Below are 22193 nucleotides of genomic sequence, written 5' to 3'. Positions count from 1 at the left end.
TTGGATAACAGTGCAGTGACAATCCGAAAAATTATAACTGAGGTTAGTATTGAAATGTTCTGGATTGAGGATGATTTCTTTAGATTCCACAATATATATATATATATATATATATATATATACACACACATACATATATACACAGTGGGTGATCGGTTAACGAATACCTTCACGAAAGATTTTTATGTTCAGACAACAAACACATGTTCAGATAACGAACACCTCACAGAACAAACACAAGAAGAAGTGACGCTGTGTGTAAGATTTGTAGAAATGTATTTTACTGCCATCTATGAATGGTTTCTGGAACGAGACTTTGACAGTTGTATACATAACCTTTTTGTGCGCTAGTTGATTTCTGTTCTCTGAATTTTTGTAAGTGCTTTTCTGAACATTTTATTTAAAAAAAAAACTGACAATATTATGGCACCTAAAAAGAGTGGAGTGTCAAGAACTGTGCTCACCATAGAAACTAAGCAAGAGATAATAGCCAAGGTAGAGAGTGGGCAGAAGATGTCTGATGTTGCTAGGCAGTATGGCTTGAACAGTAGGCACAATCTTAGCTAAGAAAGATATTATCAAGAAGACTCAAGCAGCTAAAGGAGTAACAAAAATTACATCTGAGAAACAAAGATGTGCCATCCATGAAAAAATGGAGAGATTGCTTTTAGTTTGGATAAAAGAAAGGGAAATGAAAGGAGATGTAACTAGTATGACTATCATTCAAGAGAAGGCTAGAGAAATTTTTGAAGAACTGAAGAAACAAACTCCACATGAGGAGATAGAATTCAAGGCTACCACTGGATGGTTTGCAAAGTTTAGAAGGAGATCTGACATTAAACATGTGGTAATGCATGGTGAGTCTGCTAGTTCAGATAAAGAAGAAGCTGAGAAGTTCTGTCTCAAATTTCAAGAATTCATTAAAAAAGAAGGATATTGTCCACAACAAATTTTCAATTATGATGAAACTGGTTTCTTTTGGAAGCGCATGCCGAACCGTACCTACATCACAAAAGATGAGAAAAATATTCCTGGGCATAAATCCATGAAAGACCGATTGACGTTACTTTTGGGAGCTAACGCTAGTAATGATATGAAGCTTAAACTGCTTCTTGTCTATCACTCTGAGAATCCTAGAGCATTCAACAAAAATTCCATAATTAAAGAAAGACTGCCAGTGATGTGAAGATTGAATGAAAGGGCATGGGTCACGCAGGTTCTTTTCAAAGAATGGCTGTTTAAAGTTTGTGCCCCAAGCATCAAGGATTACCCCTTCAGACCAATGAATTGCCATTGAAAGCACTGTTGCTATTGGACAATGCACCAGAACACCCAAAAGACCTTGAAGAAAATTTGCTGGAAGACTTTCCCTGGCGGACAGTTTAGTTTCTGCCTCCAAATACCACCTCGTTGATTCAGCCAATCGATCAGGAGATTATTGTGGGTTTCAAGAAATTGTACATCCATGCGCTGTTTCGTTAGTGTTTTGAAGCATGCAAGTTCTCCTCAACGATGACATTAAAAATGTTTTGAAAGAAAAATTTGATATTCTTGAAGCTATCTGGCTCATTCAAAAGGCGTGGTCAGAAGTCACGAAATGACACGACAATTGAATTCTGCTTGGCGAAAGCTGTGTCCATCCTACATCCAGGGAGACAGAGACGATGTCCCTGAAATTATGGATGAAATTGTGACAAGTGCTAGAGATCTGGAATTGGAGGTGAATAAAGATGACATTGAAGAGCTCATAATGGAACATGAAAATGATCTGACAACAGAAGAACTCCAAGAATGCTTGAATTAAGAACACCAAGAAACTCAGTGAGATGTGTTTTCTTCTGAAAAAGAGGAAGACTAAAGAGGACCAGTGCTGACATCTGCTATTAAAGATCTTTTGAAGAAGTGGGAGGATGTCAGAACAACAGTCTTAAATGGCACCCAAGCCAGATTGAGAAGGTCAATAGGCTTGGGGATCTCTACAACGACAGTGTTATTAATCACTTCCGAAAAATCCTGAAGAAGAGAGAAAAGCAATTGACATTAGACAGATTCTTTAACGCCCCACAAACGAAAAAAAAAAACATTACTGATGAAAATTCAACACTGTGTATGCATGTATTATTGTTATTATAAATAAATGTAGTAAGAAATTATATAATTTTTTATTTATTTTTTGGGGTCTCTAGAAGGAATTAATCAAATTGCCATAAAAATCTATGGTAAATCGATGATAGGTTAACGAACAATTCGGGTAGCGAACATTGTCTTTGAACGGATTACGTTTATTAACCGATCATCCTCTGTGTATATGTGTGTGTATATATGTATATATATATATATATATTTTTTTTTTATAATTATTTTTTATTTTATTTTATTTTTTTTTTATTACATATGTAAGTTGTATGAGTATCTAGAAATATGTCTAGTGCACATATTCCTTTAAAATGTGATTTCATGTAGGATGTAGGAGTTTTGAACAAGTAGCCACTGTTGTTACAGATCTGTAGAAAACAATATGAAGTAATCATTGTAAGTGATGTAGTTCATTATTGCAATACAAAACTGCATTGCATTGATCGTGTATACACAAATAGATTTCTCACATATGTGATAAACCTTGCCTGGATTATGATGATTTCAAGTTTTTTTTTTTCTAATGACTTTTTAGGATTGGTAATTATATTTATTATATTCTAATAGGTTCAGAAATGCACAGTATAATTTACTCCAGCTATGGATTGTTTATAAGTTCTGTTGGTATGATCTGCAAAGTTAGTACATACTTAGAAAAAAGAAGTGTGTCTTCAATGCTATGAAAGTGAAGAAATAAAAAAAAATTTTATGCTAATTATTAGCTGGCCATAATTCAGTCTTGCATCTGAATCAAGCAATGCAACAATCTGTTATGTTGCTAATTAGTAGTAAAATGCTCTTCTTTAGGTATAAAAATTATATGAGAATGTTAAAAAAAATACAGCTAAGCTGTATTTATTTAGTATAGTTATCTGTTCAGTATTATTATTATTACAGGCAACTCCAAGGAGTCCTTAGACTCATCGAGGGAGGCACAACATCATGTCGAGAACAACTATTCAACATTCACACAGTATCTATCATACTTCACCTTGAACTCATTTACAGTCATGGCACCCACAATAGACTCTGGCAGCTTATTCCACTCATTCACCACTCTCCAAGTAAAAAACCTAGCTCTAACACTCTTACGAAGCTTCCATGGATGGCCCCTAGTCCTCCCACTACCAGTCCTATTCTCAAAAATATCTTCTGAATTAATCTTATAGAAACCCTTCAGTAATTTGAATGTCTCAATCATATCACCCCTTTTCCGCCTATCAACCAATTTTTGCAACCCACAAATCCTCAACCTGTTCTCATACGGTTCATTCCATAGTCCTGCTATTATCTTGGTCACTCATCTCTGGATCCTCTCCCCCCCCTCCTCCCCATCAAGAAGAAACCTTGGTGCTTATATCTGGGCACAGTAGTCTAAATGGGGTCTTATCAAGGCTTGATACAGAGGAACAATAACCTGTTTGTCTCTGCTCATTAAAGTGTTTTTCAACAACCAAGTGATTTGATGAGCTGATTTTGCCACTTTTGTGATGTGTCCCCTAAACTTCAACTCCCTATCCACCAGCACTCCCAAATCCCTGGCTTCTTCAATCTCCTGGAGTACAGTTCCACCAATGTGATATACTGCTGCTAATCTTTTCACCCCAAAATGCAAAACCTTACATTTTTCCACATTAAATTGACATCCATTCTCCTTAGCCCAGTCCTCCAAACTATCCAAATCATCATGCATAATTTTGACATCCTGAGCATTCCATTGCTCTACCGAACTTTGCATCATCTGCAAACAGATGCACAGTTCCTCTCAGATCCTTTCCTATATCGTTAATGAACAAATTAAACAGTAGTGGTCCAAGAACAGAACTCTATGGCACACCACTTGTCACAGGCTGACTTTTGGACTCTACTCCTGAATAAACCACTCTCTGATATCTCTCCATCAACCACCCTCCTATCCATCTCACCAACCCTATATCTATCCCCATGTGCTGCAGTTTACTGATTAGAATTCCATGTGGTATCCTATCAAAGGCTTTAGCAAGGTCCAGTAGAATCACTGTAAACCCGTTACCCTTATCCAGTTCAGCCGTCACTGTGTTTAGAATGTGAGCAAGTTACTGAGGCATGGTTTTGTGAAGGGTAGATCCCTTCACAAAACCCATACAATATCCCATTTTCATCTATCCAATCTTGTATTTTCCTTTTGACTATTTTCTCCAAGACCTTGACAACAATTCCTAATATGCTGATCGGCTGGTAATTTACAACAGCAGTCTTGGAACCTCTTTTATACAGTGGAACTATTTTCCACTCTTTCCACCCCTTGGGACTAACCCAGACCCGAGACTCAAATTAAACAAAATGGTCAAAGGCACTGACAATTCTTTAGCTGCTTCATGTACAACACAAGCTGGTATACCATCCAATCCTGCAGATGAATTGACATTGAGGTTTTGTAATAGACTGTTCACCTCAACTTCATTCACCACAATTCCCGTATAAGCTGTTTGTTCTTCCATTTCTGCAATGTCACCACCTTGATGATATACTCTTGCAGAGTGCTCACTCAGTAATTCTACTATATCAACTGATTCGGTTACCTCCCTACCATCGGTATTCTTTAAAATCAATATGCCGTATACATTTTTTCTTTTACTTGCAACGTATAAAAAAACTATTTGGGATTCTCTTTAGCCTGCATGGCTAATGTTCTTTCATAATCCACTTTTGCTTTTCTTACCACACTTGTTACCCTTTTGGCCTGGGCTTTATACTGTTCATGTGCTTGCAGGTCACCTTTCTCTTTAAATTCCCTTCACAGTTGATTCTTTTTTTGCAGCTCAAGCTTAATGGTGTTATTCATCCCTTTAATCCTTACTTGATTTATTATTCGGACTCTAGATATACAATCAACGATTGCCTCCTGCAAACACTTTTTAACTGCCTCCCATGCACTATCAACATCCAGCGTTTGCAGTTTTACATGCCATGGCACTGAACCAACGAAACTCCTAAGCTTGTCATACTTACCAGCCCAATAATTCCACATGTACCCTGTCTTAATTGTAAATTCGACACCTTTAACTACCTTCCAAGTCAAGACCCTATGATCACTCACACCAGTTGGTGGCAATGTGGTCATATTCGTTACAGTCTAATCCTCAGATGCAATTACTAAGTCAAGCACTCTCTGACCCCTAGTATTTTCCATTACATGCTGTAGCAGATAGTTATCCCTTAATAACTGTATAAAATCCAATTTCTTCCTCCCATATGTCTTCTCCTCCTTCCAATCAATGTTACCATAGTTGAAATCTCCCATAATAATTACCCTCCTTCCACTCATTTCTTCTATTTGCTTATGCATACTATCTCCACCATCTATTCCATCACCTGGTGTATAGCAGCACCCAATTGTATATTTTGTTCTGCTAGCCTCAATCTCACACCAAATGGCCTCAAATGTGCTCTTTTCTCTATGATGCAATTCAACTTCAATTCTCTTTGGCATCGGCTACTATCAGTAATACTCCCCCCCCCCCCCCATTTTATTCTCCCTGTTACTCCTGAACACGCTATACCCCTCACATTCAATCCCACTAACTATATCATCTTCAGTCAGCCATGTTTCACTAATGCCAATAACCTGTGGTCTGGAAGCGCCGGCCAAGGCTAAAAATTCTTCCTTCTTGTTCCTAATACTCCTAGCATTAGTATACATAAATTGCAAATGCCCATTAGTCCCATCCCTACCTTGATGTCTTATGCTAACTATCCTATTTTGATTTGTTGTCCTTATTCGCTCGGGCATATTATACTCATTCATACACTCAACTGCCTCCCTAAGGTCTGTATATCTACTCCCCCCCCCTTAATAAATCTAGTTTCCCTGATTCTGCACATCCACTTCATTCAACAACACTTTTTCAAGTCTCGTTACACCATATCCATTCAAATGCAAACCATCCATCTTATATAGATCCTTTCGCCCATCGAACTCGCTCCACACGTCCACAAATTCCACACCACTCATCCTACATAACCCACACATAAAGTCATTAGCAATTATGGCCCTCCTTATAAACTCTTCACTGTCATACCGCGGCAACAGACTAACCATCCTAACTCTCTCATTCTTCTCTTTTGCTACCTCAAACAATTCCTTCAGGTCCTCTATCATATCCATTTTATCTCCTTTCAAATCATTTGTACCTGCCACCACTATCATTTCTTTCACCCTTTGTATAGTTATATTTTTTATTTGTATTTCACCCTTAGTATAGTTATAGATACTGATATGTTTTTGAAGATATATTTGATGTCTTCAAAAATATGAATAATTTCTTCATAAAGTGAGAGCATGAAATTCTGTTATGATTACTTCTTGGAAATGCATCATTTTGTTATTACTGATTCTTATGACCATTGGTATTATGAACAGCATAATGCTCCTCTTTGAACAGAAAGTAAATTTCTCTTTCACACACAAAACATTTTAGTGTATAACAATGCCTTTTGTAATTGCATGTATGGTTCAGTTCTTTATGTTTTCAGTTACCAGTTGTTTATATATATATATCTTTCCTAAGAAACTTTTATATCTCTGCATGTTCACATGTGCATGCAGTTTATATGTGTGTAATCCTTTTCTTTCTTTTATTTGTTTTTTGTAGTCAGGAATCATCCGTCAGTCTTTCACTAGCTCAGAATTTGCAGAAATGATGGATGATGTTAATCTTTGGTCTCCTGATCATGTAAATCACTCACAGTGGATTGTAAAGCTTGTTTGCTCACTTTTAGAAACTGGTGTTACTAGGAATGAAATCTTTCAGGAACTGATTCCAGTATGCAGGGTTGAGGTAAATTATACTTTTTATGTTGAAATTTGTTTATCAAGTGATAATAATTCACTTAAAGAGAGAAAGTAGCTCACAACTGCAACCTAAGTCTGACTGTCTCATGACTTAAACTGCTGCATGTGAGATAAAAAAAACTTGAGCCTTACTAAATATAAAGATAAATCCAATAAGCTGTTTAATTTTTTTAGAGTGGATGAATTAAGTATGATTTTTCTTCATGATCATTATTTTCTGGTGCATACTTGCAAGAAAGTACCAAATATTACAATAGTCCAACACAATATTTTATAACAAGGTTCCTATCAGCAGCTTAGTTCCACTTGGTCTGTTATTTGTCAGGTCTCTGATTGGATGAAGTATTATGTTTTATCTTCTAAAAGCACCAAACTGCATCACTTAAAGAAAGTGATACACCTATATCTCATTCTTCTTCTAGATCTTTTTTTGCCACCATTTTTACTTCAAATGCTTGTTTTGCTAATTTTTCAGTCAGCACAACATCTCAAATTAACTCTGCTGACATATTTTTGAATATTGACAGTGTCAAGTTTTTTCTAGTTTCTTCATTTTTAATATTAGCAGTATGAAATTATCTTCTGATGTTCTCATTTTTAATATGGCCCTGCCATTGATCTTATCTATTCACTCCAGTTTTTCTTAGAACTTGCATGTCCATGATCTTATAAATCTTTATCAGTTTTATTTTTAACCCAGTTCTCAGATGCATTTGGTAAAATTAGTTTGGATGTTACTTTGTATATTGTTAGCTTTTTGTTTATTCTTTCCCATATATTTATTCTATTATTTATTTCATATTTATTTCGCCATCTTCAGTTAAAAATATGTGCCTAAATAGCTAAGATATGTTGATGTGCTTTATAGGCAACTGAGAATGCAGTTCATTTTCTGTCTATCTGTTTTCACACTTTAATCTTTTTATTGTTGATTTTCATGTGAAATTTGTCAGAACAGTTATTCAAATTGGCTTGGTAGAGTCAAACTGAATAACTGTTAGCATTATTCAACAAGTAATTCATATTTATACAGCTTTGGCTTTTCATTTTAATGCTTTTATCATTTAAATGATACTCAGGTATTGTTTGCTTCTCTTCATGTTACATCCAAGATGATATGAATGTCATGTGAAAGATTAGAAATTTTAGATCTAGAAGTTAATTAATTCTCATTGGTTGGGATGAAAACTACTGTTTTAAATGCTTTTTGGTATCTGTCTATAAACAAATGCTTTGTGAAGTCTGTGAAAGACATGGAAGCTTAGTAAATTCATTCATCTTTGTTCTATAAACCAATACCCTACACTGTTGTGCTCATTGAACTGTTTAACTGTATAGTCTACCAATGATTGCATAAAATATGTTAAGTATTACTGGTCACACCAGTGATGACCTCTCTGTGCTGTTCACGCAACATGGTTATGGAATTTCAGTCCACTGCAGTGATGATGGTTGTACCACTATCCTTCGTTATCCCAGCTGACCTTAGCTTACACTGAAAACAGTTCCTTGTGATACACCACCAGTTTATGCAGTCTTTGTCACAGAAGCATCTGCCAAACATACATCCAACAGACACATATATTCAAACTCATCACAGTGTTTTCTTTTCAACTCTGATGAACGTTCGTATAGTGCTTAATGTGGAGTATACTTACACAGCAAGCAAACTGCCAATAAGAAATTTGCCTATTTCTTGTATCATTTTCTACTTAGGTAGAATAATGTCATACTTTATATATGTTTATTGTGTTTTATAAATTAAGTTTTTATTTGACTGTTACATCTGACTTGATTGCTCTGGAATAGTTTGCAAGATGGTTAGCATATCCAGTGTCCAACCAACAGTCTGTGGGTTTGAATTCCATAATGAGCATATATATGGGTGATTGTCTTTAAGGAGATGAATTTCATTGTCTGGTGTAAGATCGCTTCCCTGCTAATTGGAGATGACATTGTAAGAATATAGTATATATATACAGGGTGTTCGGGATAAATTTGACATATTTATAATTAATTATATTTTTCCGTAAGTTACATGTATTAACACACACTTCTCTTCATTTAAAAGTTTGGACCCTTCTTCATTCATATACAAGATGTCAGAAAGGATGGATAGCTGGAACCCACCTGAATCATGGAAGAGAATAACTTGTATCATGATGATTCGTGCCCGCCATCAAAATAAGGATATTACGACTGCTGCCCAATGCTCCCTGAATACAGTAAAAACAATCAGGCATGAACTAGAGACTTGCAATGGTGACTACGAGGATGTAGCAAGAAGAAAGATCCCTAGCAGACGATCTGATTGCGTTCGTACAGCAGAATTCCTCGCAAATCTGCAGGAACAGGTGTTGAAGAACCCTGGCATTGGAATTCGGGCTTTGTTCGTGGAGTTGCTAACTGTAGTCAAGCCCTGGATAACAAGGGTAGCCAATGGTAGGCCGTATGTATGGCAGCAGGATTCGGCCCCTTGCCACACCTCTGGGAAAAGTCAAAAATGGTTGTCTGAAAATTTCTACGACTTCACCAGTCCAAATGTTTGGCCTCCAAACTCCCCAGACCTTAACCCCATGGATTATTTTGTATGGGGCGCAGTTGAAAAAGACACCAATCGCACTTCCAGTAATACAAAAGCCCAGTTAATGGATAAAATTAAAACAGTTTTTGCGGCCCTTCCCAGGGAGACTGTAGCATCAGTGATCGATGAGACTGTGATCGATGCTAATGGTGGTTATTTTGAGTAAATCTTGTTGATAGTATTGTAATTAACTCTGCCTGTAATGTTTTTTTGTCAATTCATTAAATTTAATAGATACAAAGAAGATTTTCTTTTTCCTTACGAAACTGTCAAATTTATCCCGAACACCCTGTATATATATATATATATACGTACATACCATATAAAATGTGTTATTTGACTGTTTATGTTTCGATAAGGCTTCGAAACATATATACTTGCATACATATAAATAACTATGAAACATCCCATTCTAATGGTCAACAGTAACCTATTAATAGTTAAGTTTTTGGGAAGTCAAAAGTTATATGCAGATATTCAAACTACAACATGCGGGGGATGCTAACCCCTGCATTGTTCAATGGTCAATTATATATTTATATTTGTTTATGGTGAATAATGCCTATTAAGGGAGTTTTCAAAATCTGTTTTGGTCAACCACCATGTGAATTTTTTTACAATTATTTGTTGCATAAAAACCTAATGCAGCCTCTCTCTCTCTTTTTTATTTTTTTTAGGCCAAATTTTGTGAACAACTTCTGCCACATCTCATCCATTCAATCTTGTTACAAGATGATGATTCACTGCGATATATAATATCTCATCAGATTTCATTATTTTTTGAAAAACATTGCAATAGCATGAAGGAGAAAAGCATCTCATCTTCACAGACATCCCATGATGGTAAGATTTTTAACATTTATAAGTGTATAATAGTAATTTGACTGATATATTTACCGTATATGTCAGCGTATAAGATGACTTTCAAATACTACAGTAAACCCCTCGAAATCATGGGTCGTCTTATATGGCAAGTACAAAAAGGGAAGCTTAATTTCTTGGATGAACATTTAGGTAGTTACAATACATCATTATATAAGAAAATAAGCAGTGTTTATAAACAAAGCAAATTAATTTTTTGTTAAATAAATTTATTTAAAATATTACAATAGATGTAAGTCTTAAAAAAGAAATAATAATTATTAACCTCAATTTTCATGCTTATTTTCTTCATCATCTGTTGAGAATAGTTCTTCAGATTATACAAATAAATAACGGAAAAACTCACGTAGAAATATTATTTAATAGTATAATTTTCGCCTGTGTGTCACAGGCATCTTCAGTACAATTAGGCACAAAAATTAAACACTAACTGACAATTCCAAAAAGTGCCACCTAAGTAGCTGGTGTAAGATAACTAAAAAGGTCAATAACTTTCCTAAAAAAAATAAATAAAAAAAAAAAAAAAAAAAAAAAAAAAATAATAATAATAATTTAATACAATAAAAAGTTAGGAAAGATTAGCTGATTTGTAAAGTACTATCTCCCATAAAGGGGATAGACGTAAGCCGTCAGATCTGTTTAAGTTAGGAGAATGAAGTAGAGTTTCACATGCTTCTTTATAAAGGCGTTCCATGAGAAACTGACTTTTGTGAAGAACTCTTGTCTTTCTCCAATGAACTCTGTGTCTAGTGAAGATGGCATGTTCTGCAAGACCAGACTTTTCAGGTTTAAAGTATTCAATATAAGATTGGTGTTCTTCTAGCCGAATGGAGGCAGATCTTCCCGTTTGTCCGAAATAACATAATCCACAAGAGCACGGAATCTGGTAGACACCTGGATGATTAAGATGTGGAAGCTTGTCCTTTGGAGAAGCGAGAAAGGTGGAGATTTTTCTAAACGGTCGAAAGGCAACAAAAATATTCAGTGGTTTTAAAATTTTTGCTATGGAACGCCTTTATAAAGAAGCATGTGAAACTCTACTTCATTCTCCTAACTTAAACAGATCCGACGGCTTACGTCTATCCCCTTTATGGGAGATAGTACTTTACAAATCAGCTAATCTTTCCTAACTTTTTATTGTATTAAATTATTATTATTATTATTATTATTATTTTTTTTTTTTTTTTTTTTTTTTTTTTTTTTTTTTTGGAAAGTTATTGACCTTTTTAGTTATCTTACACCAGCTACTTAGGTGGCGCTTTTTGGAATTGTCAGTTAGTGTTTAATTTTTGTGCCTAATTGTACTGAAGATGCCTGTGACAGACAGGCAAAAATTATACTATTAAATAATATTTCTACGTGAGTTTTTCCGTTATTTATTTGTATAGTTATGTCTACTCACGGTTTACCTCTTTTAAAACTTATTGCTAGACTTCACGGAGAGTCTATTTCCAGACAATCTGCTAGATACGGTAAAGTATTGATAAAGAAGGCCAAATGCATTAACAGATTAATATTTCTTAAACGATGTAAGATGGCCCAGGTTATTCCAACCTGTTGTAAAATAAAAGAAGTTTTTAGGTCCCCAAAAGCTCATCGGATCTACTTCAAAGCTAGTAAGTCTCTTTTAAATATTCAGCTACACGAAGCTAAAAAATCTCTTGCCATCTTAAATAGAGAAATTATGGATATAAAAATTGCTCTGGAATCTAATTTAACTGTTGAAACTTTTACTACTGTAATGCGTATATCTTCGAGTTCTTACTTAAAGGTTTTCAATGATTCTCGTGACAAGCTGAAACGCAAATTTGAATCACTAGTCAGCTTACCTAGATCCAGTAATAATACTATTGATATAGATAAAGTAGTCATAAATGTTTCCGGACGTCCACTAACAGACTGTGAACGTTTTGTTTTATCAAAAGGATATGATTTCGCTGTTACGCCGAATAAGGTGCCTATTATGGATTTTTTTCATAACATAGACAGGGGTATTCGATCCTTACCCCAAAAAACAGCCAACAGATTACGTTTTGAATGTGCACAAATTCTTTTTCATGCCAAGCCTCCTCGTCCTAATCTTTCTTACTCTGAATTTAAAGCATTGAAATCACTGAAGAATAACAATAATTTAATAATTACGAAAGCTGATAAGGGGAAGGCTGTAGTGATTCAAGATAGGAAGGAATATGAGAGAAAAATGTCTCTTTTACTTCGCGACTATTCAACTTATAGGCCTCTTACATCGGATCCTACCCGGAGTCAATTGAAGAGACTTAATTCTCTTATAGATAATGTATCTACATGGAATGAAGATCAAAAGAAAAAACTTAAAACCTTCTTCGGTCGTCCACCTAGATTGTATGGTCTTCCAAAAGTTCATAAACCAGGCATTCCGTTAAGACCAGTCGTAGATTGTATAGGTTGCCCAACTTACAAAATCTCAAAATTTTTATCTAATTTACTCTCCTCTTCAACTAGAAGAACTGATACTTATATAAAAAATACTTTGGATTTTAAAAATAAAATTTCAGATCTTCATTTGGACGTTTCTGATATCATGATCAGTTTAGATGTTGTTTCTTTATTTACAAATGTGCCTCTTTCGGAAAGTATTGAATTACTACAACAGGAATTTCCTTCAGACATTGTAAACTTATTTGATTTTGTAATAAATTCTGGTTATTTTTCTTTTAAAAATAAGTTGTATCAACAAATTGAAGGAACAGCAATGGGTAATCCTCTCTCTCCTGCTATCTCTAATTTCTTTATGGAACATTTTGAACAACGTATCTTTGACAATATTTCTCCCAGACCTACTCATTGGTTCAGATATGTCGATGACATTTTTGCTGTATGGAATGGCTCTTCTAATGAACTTCAACAATTTCTCAATAAGTTAAACGCATTTCATCCTAGGATCAAGTTTACCCTAGAAGTAGAATCAAATAAGCAGTTAGCCTTTTTAGATCTTCTAATTCTTCGCCAACCAGATGGTAACCTACATTTCTCAGTTTATAGAAAGAAGACTCATACAGGCCACTATATCCATGCGGAATCTCATCACCATCCCAGTCAAAAGGCAGGAACTATTAAAACACTGGTTCATCGGGCCCACTCCTTTTGTTCTACAGACGATCTTTTACAGAAAGAAATACGATATATAACTTCTTCCTTTCTATCTAATGGCTATAAGAATTGCTTCATTAAAAGAACTTTGAGTAGATTTAATATGTCTCCCTCTTCAAACACAGAGGAAATAACGCGCATTACCATCCCTTATATACAAGGCATCAGTGAACGTATAGCAAAAATTTTAAAACCACTGAATATTTTTGTTGCCTTTCGACCGTTTAGAAAAATCTCCACCTTTCTCGCTTCTCCAAAGGACAAGCTTCCACATCTTAATCATCCAGGTGTCTACCAGATTCCGTGCTCTTGTGGATTATGTTATTTCGGACAAACGGGAAGATCTGCCTCCATTCGGCTAGAAGAACACCAATCTTATATTGAATACTTTAAACCTGAAAAGTCTGGTCTTGCAGAACATGCCATCTTCACTAGACACAGAGTTCATTGGAGAAAGACAAGAGTTCTTCACAAAAGTCAGTTTCTCATGGAACGCCTTTATAAAGAAGCATGTGAAACTCTACTTCATTCTCCTAACTTAAACAGATCCGACGGCTTACGTCTATCCCCTTTATGGGAGATAGTACTTTACAAATCAGCTAATCTTTCCTAACTTTTTATTGTATTAAATTATTATTATTATTATTATTATTATTTTTTTTTTTTTTTTTTTTTTTTTTTAGGAAAGTTATTGACCTTTTTAGTTATCTTACACCAGCTACTTAGGTGGCGCTTTTTGGAATTGTCAGTTAGTGTTTAATTTTTGTGCCTAATTGTACTGAAGATGCCTGTGACACACAGGTGAAAATTATACTATTAAATAATATTTCTACGTGAGTTTTTCCGTTATTTATTTGTATAGTTATGTCTACTCACGGTTTACCTCTTTTAAAACTTAGTTCTTCAGATTCATTGTTTAAATGATCATCATATGGATTCCAGTTCAAATCCGGTGAATTGATTTCGTTTTCATTGTCATCTGTGTCCCACAACAGATCATCTTCCATACCATCCATAAGATTAGAGATACCACACTCTTTAAATGATAGTGTACTTTTACTTTATTCCATTCTTTGATCACAAAATTTCACAACATATCAAGTGATGCAGCATGCATAGATCCACTGTTTGTAAATGATTTTTCACCAGTCAACATCCAATTATTCCACTCTTCTTGCATGTGATCTTTAAATGGTTTGTTCAAGCAGACGTCTAGTGGTTGCAATATAGAAGTTAAACCACCTGGTATAACAACAATTTTTGTGTTATTTTTTTCTAGAAGACTTTTAGTATTCTCAGTTAAATGACTACAAAACATATCCCATTTTAATAAACTGCGTTTTTTCATTATACCGACTGGTCGCATGTTCCACACATTATTTGTCCATAATTTCACACCGTTTTCTTCCATCCATCCTTTTTTTGTGAAAATGTACAAAAACACCTGAAGGAAATTTTATCTTAGGTTTAGTTTAAGTTTGAAGATGATCATTGGTTTTAACTTGGTTCCATCAGCCAAACATGACAACACAACTGTAAACCTTGTTTTTTCATGATCTGTACTTCGAACTAGCACACTCTTACTACCTTTATACTCCACTGTTTTATTGCTTATCATATCAAAGCTCAAAGGAGTTTCATCCATATTTCCAATAGCTGACAATAGAAATTTATGTTCTTGTCTAAACTGAATAATAAATTTATGGAAACTGGTAAGTTTGTGGTCAAGCTCTGCTGATAGTCCATAATTTCACACCATTTTCTTCCATCCATCCTTTTTTTGTGAAAATGTACAAAAACACCTGAAGGAAATTTTATCTTAGGTTTAGTTTAAGTTTGAAGATGATCATTGGTTTTAACTTGGTTCCATCAGCCAAACATGACAACACAACTGTAAACCTTGTTTTTTCATGACCTGTACTTCGAACTAGCACACTCTTACTACCTTTATACTCCACTGTTTTATTGCTTATCATATCAAAGCTCAAAGGAGTTTCATCCATATTTCCAATAGCTGACAATAGAAATTTATGTTCTTGTCTAAACTGAATAATAAATTTATGGAAACTGGTAAGTTTGTGGTCAAGCTCTGCTGATAGTTTTTGAGCAATTTTCGTTTTTTGTCATATTACCAGATTTTGTCTGTTCATAAAATGATTACACCATCCTGAAGTAGCTTGAAATTCTATACTTTCATCCGGATTCAATCTTGACCATTTTAGTGCATGTGCTCTAATCATATTTCTTGTAACAAGCTAACCATTCTGCTTTTTTTCGAATACCCATTCTGCAACATGATTTTCCAGTTGTGGCCATCGGCAATCCCCGTTCTTATTGCACATTTTTTCTTTGGCAATTTTTTAAAAATATCTTCATTCTTCCTCCATTCTCTTACCATCTTCTCGGTTATGTCAAACTTTCTTGCAGCAGCATAGTTATTAGTTTGCTTTGCCATTTCAATTACCCTTATTTTAAATTGAGCTTCATATTTTCTTCTTTTATTGCTGGTTCCATGATTTTAAATGATAACAATTTTAATAATCCTAAAATTTTAAAAAATACAAAATTAATAATTAATTAAAATTGGGGCTAATCACTTTTAATTGGGGTAATTTGTATAAATACTAAATCTATGCTATGCAAAAAATAACGGATATGCATAGATATAAAAATAATGGATATAACAACAATACCTAACATTGCATTAATACAAGAAAGAAGAAATTGGGGGTTGTCTTATACAACCGACATAAGCTTAAAACCTAAAAATAGCCTAAAATTTAGGCCTTGTCTTATACGCCGACATATACGGTAAGGATCTTCTTTAGCATTTTATTAATCCTGTTAAGGGAAATTTGATGACAAAATGAAAAGGAAAAAAAAAATCATTTACACATTTTGCTTTGGACTGAATTTAAATCATTTATCAGTCTAAGATTTCATTTACATTTCCTGGACAATGTTCCCTCAAAAAAATTAGGAGGCTGGAAGTTATAAAATACTGTAATAGTCATAAGGAAGATTACTTGACTATTTCCAATTAAAAGTAAGGCTATGTTATAAATTGACCAGTTATGTTTGATCAGCTCGTATTTTCAGAATTCTAAGGTACTCCTAACTACATCATTCTAGCTATATCTTGGTTTTTCTCCATGGAAAAAAAAATCTCCTCTAGAAGAAGATTTTTTTTTTAAAATCTTCTTTTCCTGTAATCTTTGATTCAAATACCTGGTTTGCAAACCTTTCTTATTCTGTTTGTGACAACTCTACCACCTTGACTTAGCTCCACTTCCACTTTTCTGAATATTAATGAAATCTAGTGTCTACGTGGTTAGCCTAGTGGCTGTGCGCTTCACAACCATATGCCTGGGGAAGGAGTGTCCTAGGTTAGATTCCTGTCGGTGATGTGAGGAGCTGAAGGATCTTCCTCAGCCATAGCCAAGTTAGCCTTGGGCATGGACAGTAGGGTTTTTTTCCCAGTTTATTCTGGGGGTTTTCATCTCGCAAAGCAGGCAAACCAGCCTTGAGAACTCAACACTACGGACATAGGATACACTGAGGCGTAGGGCTGACCACCTTATCCCATGAACTGTTTGAGGTCCGATGATTAATAAACCTTCGACACCGCAAAGTAAAAGAGGGTAAAAGGAAAATGAGATGAGAATGAAATCTAGTGTTTTTCGAATATTTCAGCTTCATTATTAGGCTAAATGACTGGTTAATGACCAAATGACATGGCTTTTTCTAAACATGATTGTTACTGATAGTACAGTTAATCCATAGTCTGCTATGGTAAGCATGGATTAACGGATCAAATCAGTATGCCCAATGCTATTTGGTATAAGTGAAACTTGGTTGAATGAGGATGGTATATTGCAGGCATAGGAATCGTAGGATATAGAATTTTCTGAAAGGATAGCAAGGTGAAGTAAGGATGGTTAGCACTGTTAATGATAGCCAGAGTTTCAGAAATCCACTTGTCCACTCATCACAGGTTAGTTATCAGACAAGCGAATTTTTAGCCTTATTCTGTATACCTTCAGAATATATTATTTTCTTTGCATACTTTACACTTTTTTTTAAACATCATCTCATTTACTGTCAAGTTATTAATTATGGGTGGTGCCAATAAATTTATTAAAAAGCAATTTTATGTTTGAAGAGTTGGAAATAAAAATAATCATGAAAAACTTCTGGATCTGAAATCCTTTCCCTTTTAAAGAATCACAAAAATACTTGCAATTTTAGTTGCTAGTTTTTTCTTAAAAGTTATAACATGCATCAGTAATCTTCATGTTCTTCCATCTTTTTATCTCTTGTAAGATTCAGAACATTATTTTTCTTTCTATGTGAAAGACTATGAAAACATGAACAGTCATTAAAAAGTCAATGTGCCATATCTTTTTCTCCCTCAACAGTTGTCCTTCATCATTGTTGTAACATAAAGCAATTTAACTTAAAGTTTTTCTTTCTATATGATAGAAATATCCACTGTGGAGTTCCAAAAAAAACTCCTCAATTTCTCTCTCAGCATTACTGCTGTATTATTTTTTTACTCTATGCATGCTCCACTGTGCTTGACACTTCTGGTTTTTGTTTCAATTCTGAAGTGAGAAAAATGAGCTGCCATGTATTATAGTTAAGGCACCTTACTTGAAAACAGCAAATCTTGCACACTTGAAATGTGCGAGTAAACATGAAAGTTTTACATCTCAAAACAAGTACGTTTTATCATGAAAACATTAGAATTAAATTAGTTATCATTTCAGTAAATAAATTTTTGATCAAATCAATGTGCTCGTTTTTTTATTTTTATGATGACCCTGCATATGAAAGGTCAAGACCTATCGAGAAGTTATTTCAGTGTGTTTGGAGCTGGCCAGTGGCTTCTCTAGTTCTTTCATTGTTAGAAGAAAGTGGAGGAATGCCCATGAAAGTACCTATAGAAAAGGCACAGTGCTGAAACAGAGCTCCTATGATAAAGTGACTGAATGGAATCTTTGAGGAAAGGGTCATCTGTTAAGTGAATTGCCCTCTTCTGAATATTATATAGAATTCTTAGAATTGGGGACTTCACCCTAAATGTGGAAACAGTACTTCAAGTTGTTTGGGTCTGAGACTTATGAAGTGTTAGGCATTGAGAGGAAGAGAAGTAATATTTAGAATGGAAAAGAACACCAAGCTTTTTAGAGGCTATGTAAGTAATATGTTTGTGCCAGGATAGACTGGATGTGATAGTCAACCAAGAAGAGAAAGTTGATCTTGAAAGGAAACTGGAACATTATCAAAAGTGAGGAGATGAGTTAGGATTTTTCTTGTAAATAATAAATGAATATTAGACTACTACTACAGGGTTTATTGAATGAAGACGAGCAATAAAGAGTACTGTTGTCAGCAAAACTGTGAATAGGATTTCAAATCAGAGAAAGGAGGTCATTGATATAAAGAAGGAAGAGCATGAGTGAGAGCACAGAATCCTGGGGCACTCCAACATTGATGGAGAAAAAATCTGATTAAGGTAAGCCATCCACCATGACACACAATAAATGACCAGTGAGGAAGCTGGTAATCCAATCACAGAGTGCATGAGGGAGGCCATAAGATGGCAGCTAGTTCAGGAGATCTCGGTGACAAACACAATCAGATGCCTTTGAAATATCAAAAGCAATAACATGATTTTCTCCAAATCTTTCTATAGCCGTTGTTCTAGGAGGTCTTCTGTAGAGTGAAAATGGTAGAATCCATATTTGGTAAGTGCTAATTAATTGTTTGGTCTCCAGATATTGAAGAAGTTGGTTGCTGATAACCTTCTCCGTCGCATTTGAAAGTACTGAGGTGAGAGCAATGGGTCCATAGATGTCTAACTTCTGTCTTCCTTTTTTGGGTACAAGCTGGATATCAGCTTGCTTCCATGTTGTTGGGCAGATGCTAGTAGAATATTATTGTTTATATAGGCAATACAGGATATGTGTCAATTCCAGAATATAAGTCTTGAGCACAATCGAAGGAATACCATCTGAACCAGGAGCCTTACTAAGGAGTTTCTTGATGTCCTTTTGCCAAAAGTTCAGAGGAGGCATGCAGTGGATAGTTTGTGGTAGTATGGGAGATGATTTGCTTTGATCATCTAGGCAAAAGTTGCAGGGGAAAAAACTGATGCCAAGAGGTCCACCTTTTTCTTGGGTGAGATTACCATGATGCCATCAGAATGCCTGAGAGATGGCAACAAGGAATGGCAGAAGTTATGCCCAACAGCTTTAGCAAAGAATCAGAAGGCATGAATGCCACTTGAGCAGGAGGCATGTTTATTGCATTTCATTCTTATGAAGTCTGCTTTGGAATCATTGTAACTTTTTTTTACACATTTCTGGCTGTTGTGTAAGCTGAAGTTTTTAATTTAAGCTATTGAACATAAGTTGCATTTTTCAACTGCCTGATTCTCAAAAAAAAAAAATTCCTCTGCACATTTTTTTGAGAACTAGGGCTTGGATACTGGTCAGGGGTTTGCTGTGAAGTGGGGAATGAAGGCTCCAGTGAGGATTTATTTGGTTATAAGTTCAGTGCAGATGTTTGGATCAGGAGAATGAAAGCAGTAATCTGACTATGGAAAAGTGGCTTAAAAATTCCAGAGGTCATTCCAGCAGCACAATTATAGTATCATAGGGCATGAGGCTGAGATTGGCTGGGAGGAGGATGACCTATGGAGAAGGAGACTTGAATAAGATTTTGGTCAGAATTGCCAAGGAGAGAGAAAATGTCCATAGTGTATTTGGAGGGAAAGCTAGTTAAGAAAAGGTCAAGTATGTTAGTGGAATGATGAGGATTGTCTGGTATTCTGGTTGATAGATTGACTGTTTGTGTTCGGTTATGACTGATAGCAAATGATTCAGCTTCCCTTCTAGCTTGATCTGTGAAGTTGGAGTAGAGGAGTCAGTTTATGTTATAGACTTTACGTTATAGACATCCCCAAGGAGGACACACTCACAGTTTGGGTAATTAGTTTATAAAAAAATCAATTTTTAGTGATAGATAGTCAAAAAGGGCAACATGATTGTCAGAATTAGGAGAGCAGTAAAGGCAACAAATGAAGGCTGTGCAGTGAGATAAGGAAAATAATTGACAATCTATTATTTAAAAAATAACAATAATTGTACTTTTCTCAGAATATGATTTCATTGACAAATTAAACTGGTATTTATAAACCATCCATTCATCAGTGGCTTTAATAGGCACTTAAGTGCCCATAGCGGTTAGGAAATCCAAGGATGAACTGTATTACGAGGATAAGGCATGATTCTTGTCTGTAAATTGCGTGTGTTCCACTGGCCAGTTTGTCCGTTCTGAGGGACGAAAAACCCGAGTTAAGGAAACATGACTTTCCTCAAGTCATGGACGGGAATCAGACCCATGTCTTTCTGACCAAAGGGCTTTGTCTATACTGACCAGTGGCGGCCCGTGAAGTTTGAAGTGGGGCTGCCTATACAAAATAATTTTTAAACAAAATTTTTTTTCCTGATCAGTAACCAATTTATTAATAAATAAATCTACAGATTTATTTATTAATAAATTGGTTACTAATTAGGAAAAAAAGATTTTTTTAAAATTATTTTGTATAGGCAGCACCCCATTTAAAATTCCACCGGCCGCTACTGATACTGACTGAGGTATGGAGGCTCAGGTATTTATAAACACAGATTAAAATTGGCACAATCTAATTAAATATTGTATCATAGCTATAGTTCTTATTCTTCTAACACCTATTAAGTAGAGTAGTTATGCATTTGTAATAGAGTATTGTCTTAAGCTTATTTTTGCAGCTCACAACATGAATTTACTGCTCTCCTAACTTCGACAATCATGTCAAATTTTGTCATGTCAAATGCCCTTTTTGACTACCTATCACTAAAAATTTTACATAACAAAAATGCTTTTAAACACTATTATTTAAAAAATACATTTATTTGCAAAAGACAAGTCAAAGACCATATCAGGAGACTGAGTACATTCTGAAAGGTGAGTCAAGCTTTACATGCATTGCAACCTACTGTCTTGTCTTGAATTTTATTGTCTTTCATATTAAATGATTGTTTATGGATAAACATTATATAAACATCATTATGAACAATAAATGAAAGAAAACAAACCGAGTTGTGGCATGCAAAATGTGTGTTGCATTAAAGGAAAGCATGTTTCAATATAAAGAAAATTAAAAAATGTAGTACAGTAGAATCTTTCTTAACCGGCAACAACGGGACTTTGCTGATTCCGGATACAAGATTTTGCCAGATAATTGAATATATATTTCGAGAACTTACCTGTTCATGTTTTGTGATGACTTCCGTAGAAATTGCAGCATGCAAAGTTCGTTGGTCGTATTTTTCGATCTTCTGGCCATAATTAAATAAATAACATCAAAAATCGTGCAGATTTTTTAAAATTTAAAACACATACACATACTTTTATATTTCAAAAAATCAAATTTAAACAGCATTTAAAAATTACAGTACGTATTATCACATGAAAGTTGTTGTGAATTTCTTAGTGATGACATAACATAATTTTGAATGTCTCCCTGCTTACAAGATTGTCACCAGAGCTTTAAAAATTCACTGTGTATACAATGAAGTT

General features: G+C 34.8%; 1 protein-coding gene across 2 annotated transcripts in view; it reads left to right on the top strand.

The window, feature by feature from the left end:
• tefu (Serine/threonine-protein kinase tefu) overlaps nucleotides 1–22193 on the top strand; it is a 409445-nt gene that overhangs the window by 174505 nt on the left and 212747 nt on the right. For both annotated transcript variants that reach the window (XM_090409436.1, XM_090409435.1), the window contains exons 14-15: nucleotides 6771–6956; nucleotides 10232–10397. In XM_090409436.1, the coding sequence (XP_090265562.1) occupies nucleotides 6771–6956; nucleotides 10232–10397 (352 nt within the window). The remainder of the gene's footprint in view (nucleotides 1–6770; nucleotides 6957–10231; nucleotides 10398–22193) is intronic.

This window comes from Typopeltis vanoorti, chromosome 19, assembly GCF_054136105.1.
Source record: "Typopeltis vanoorti isolate ZY-2024b chromosome 19, IOZ_Tvanoo_1.0, whole genome shotgun sequence".
NCBI lineage: Eukaryota > Metazoa > Arthropoda > Arachnida > Uropygi > Thelyphonidae > Typopeltis > Typopeltis vanoorti.
This window is presented reverse-complemented; position numbering and strand designations above follow the sequence as displayed.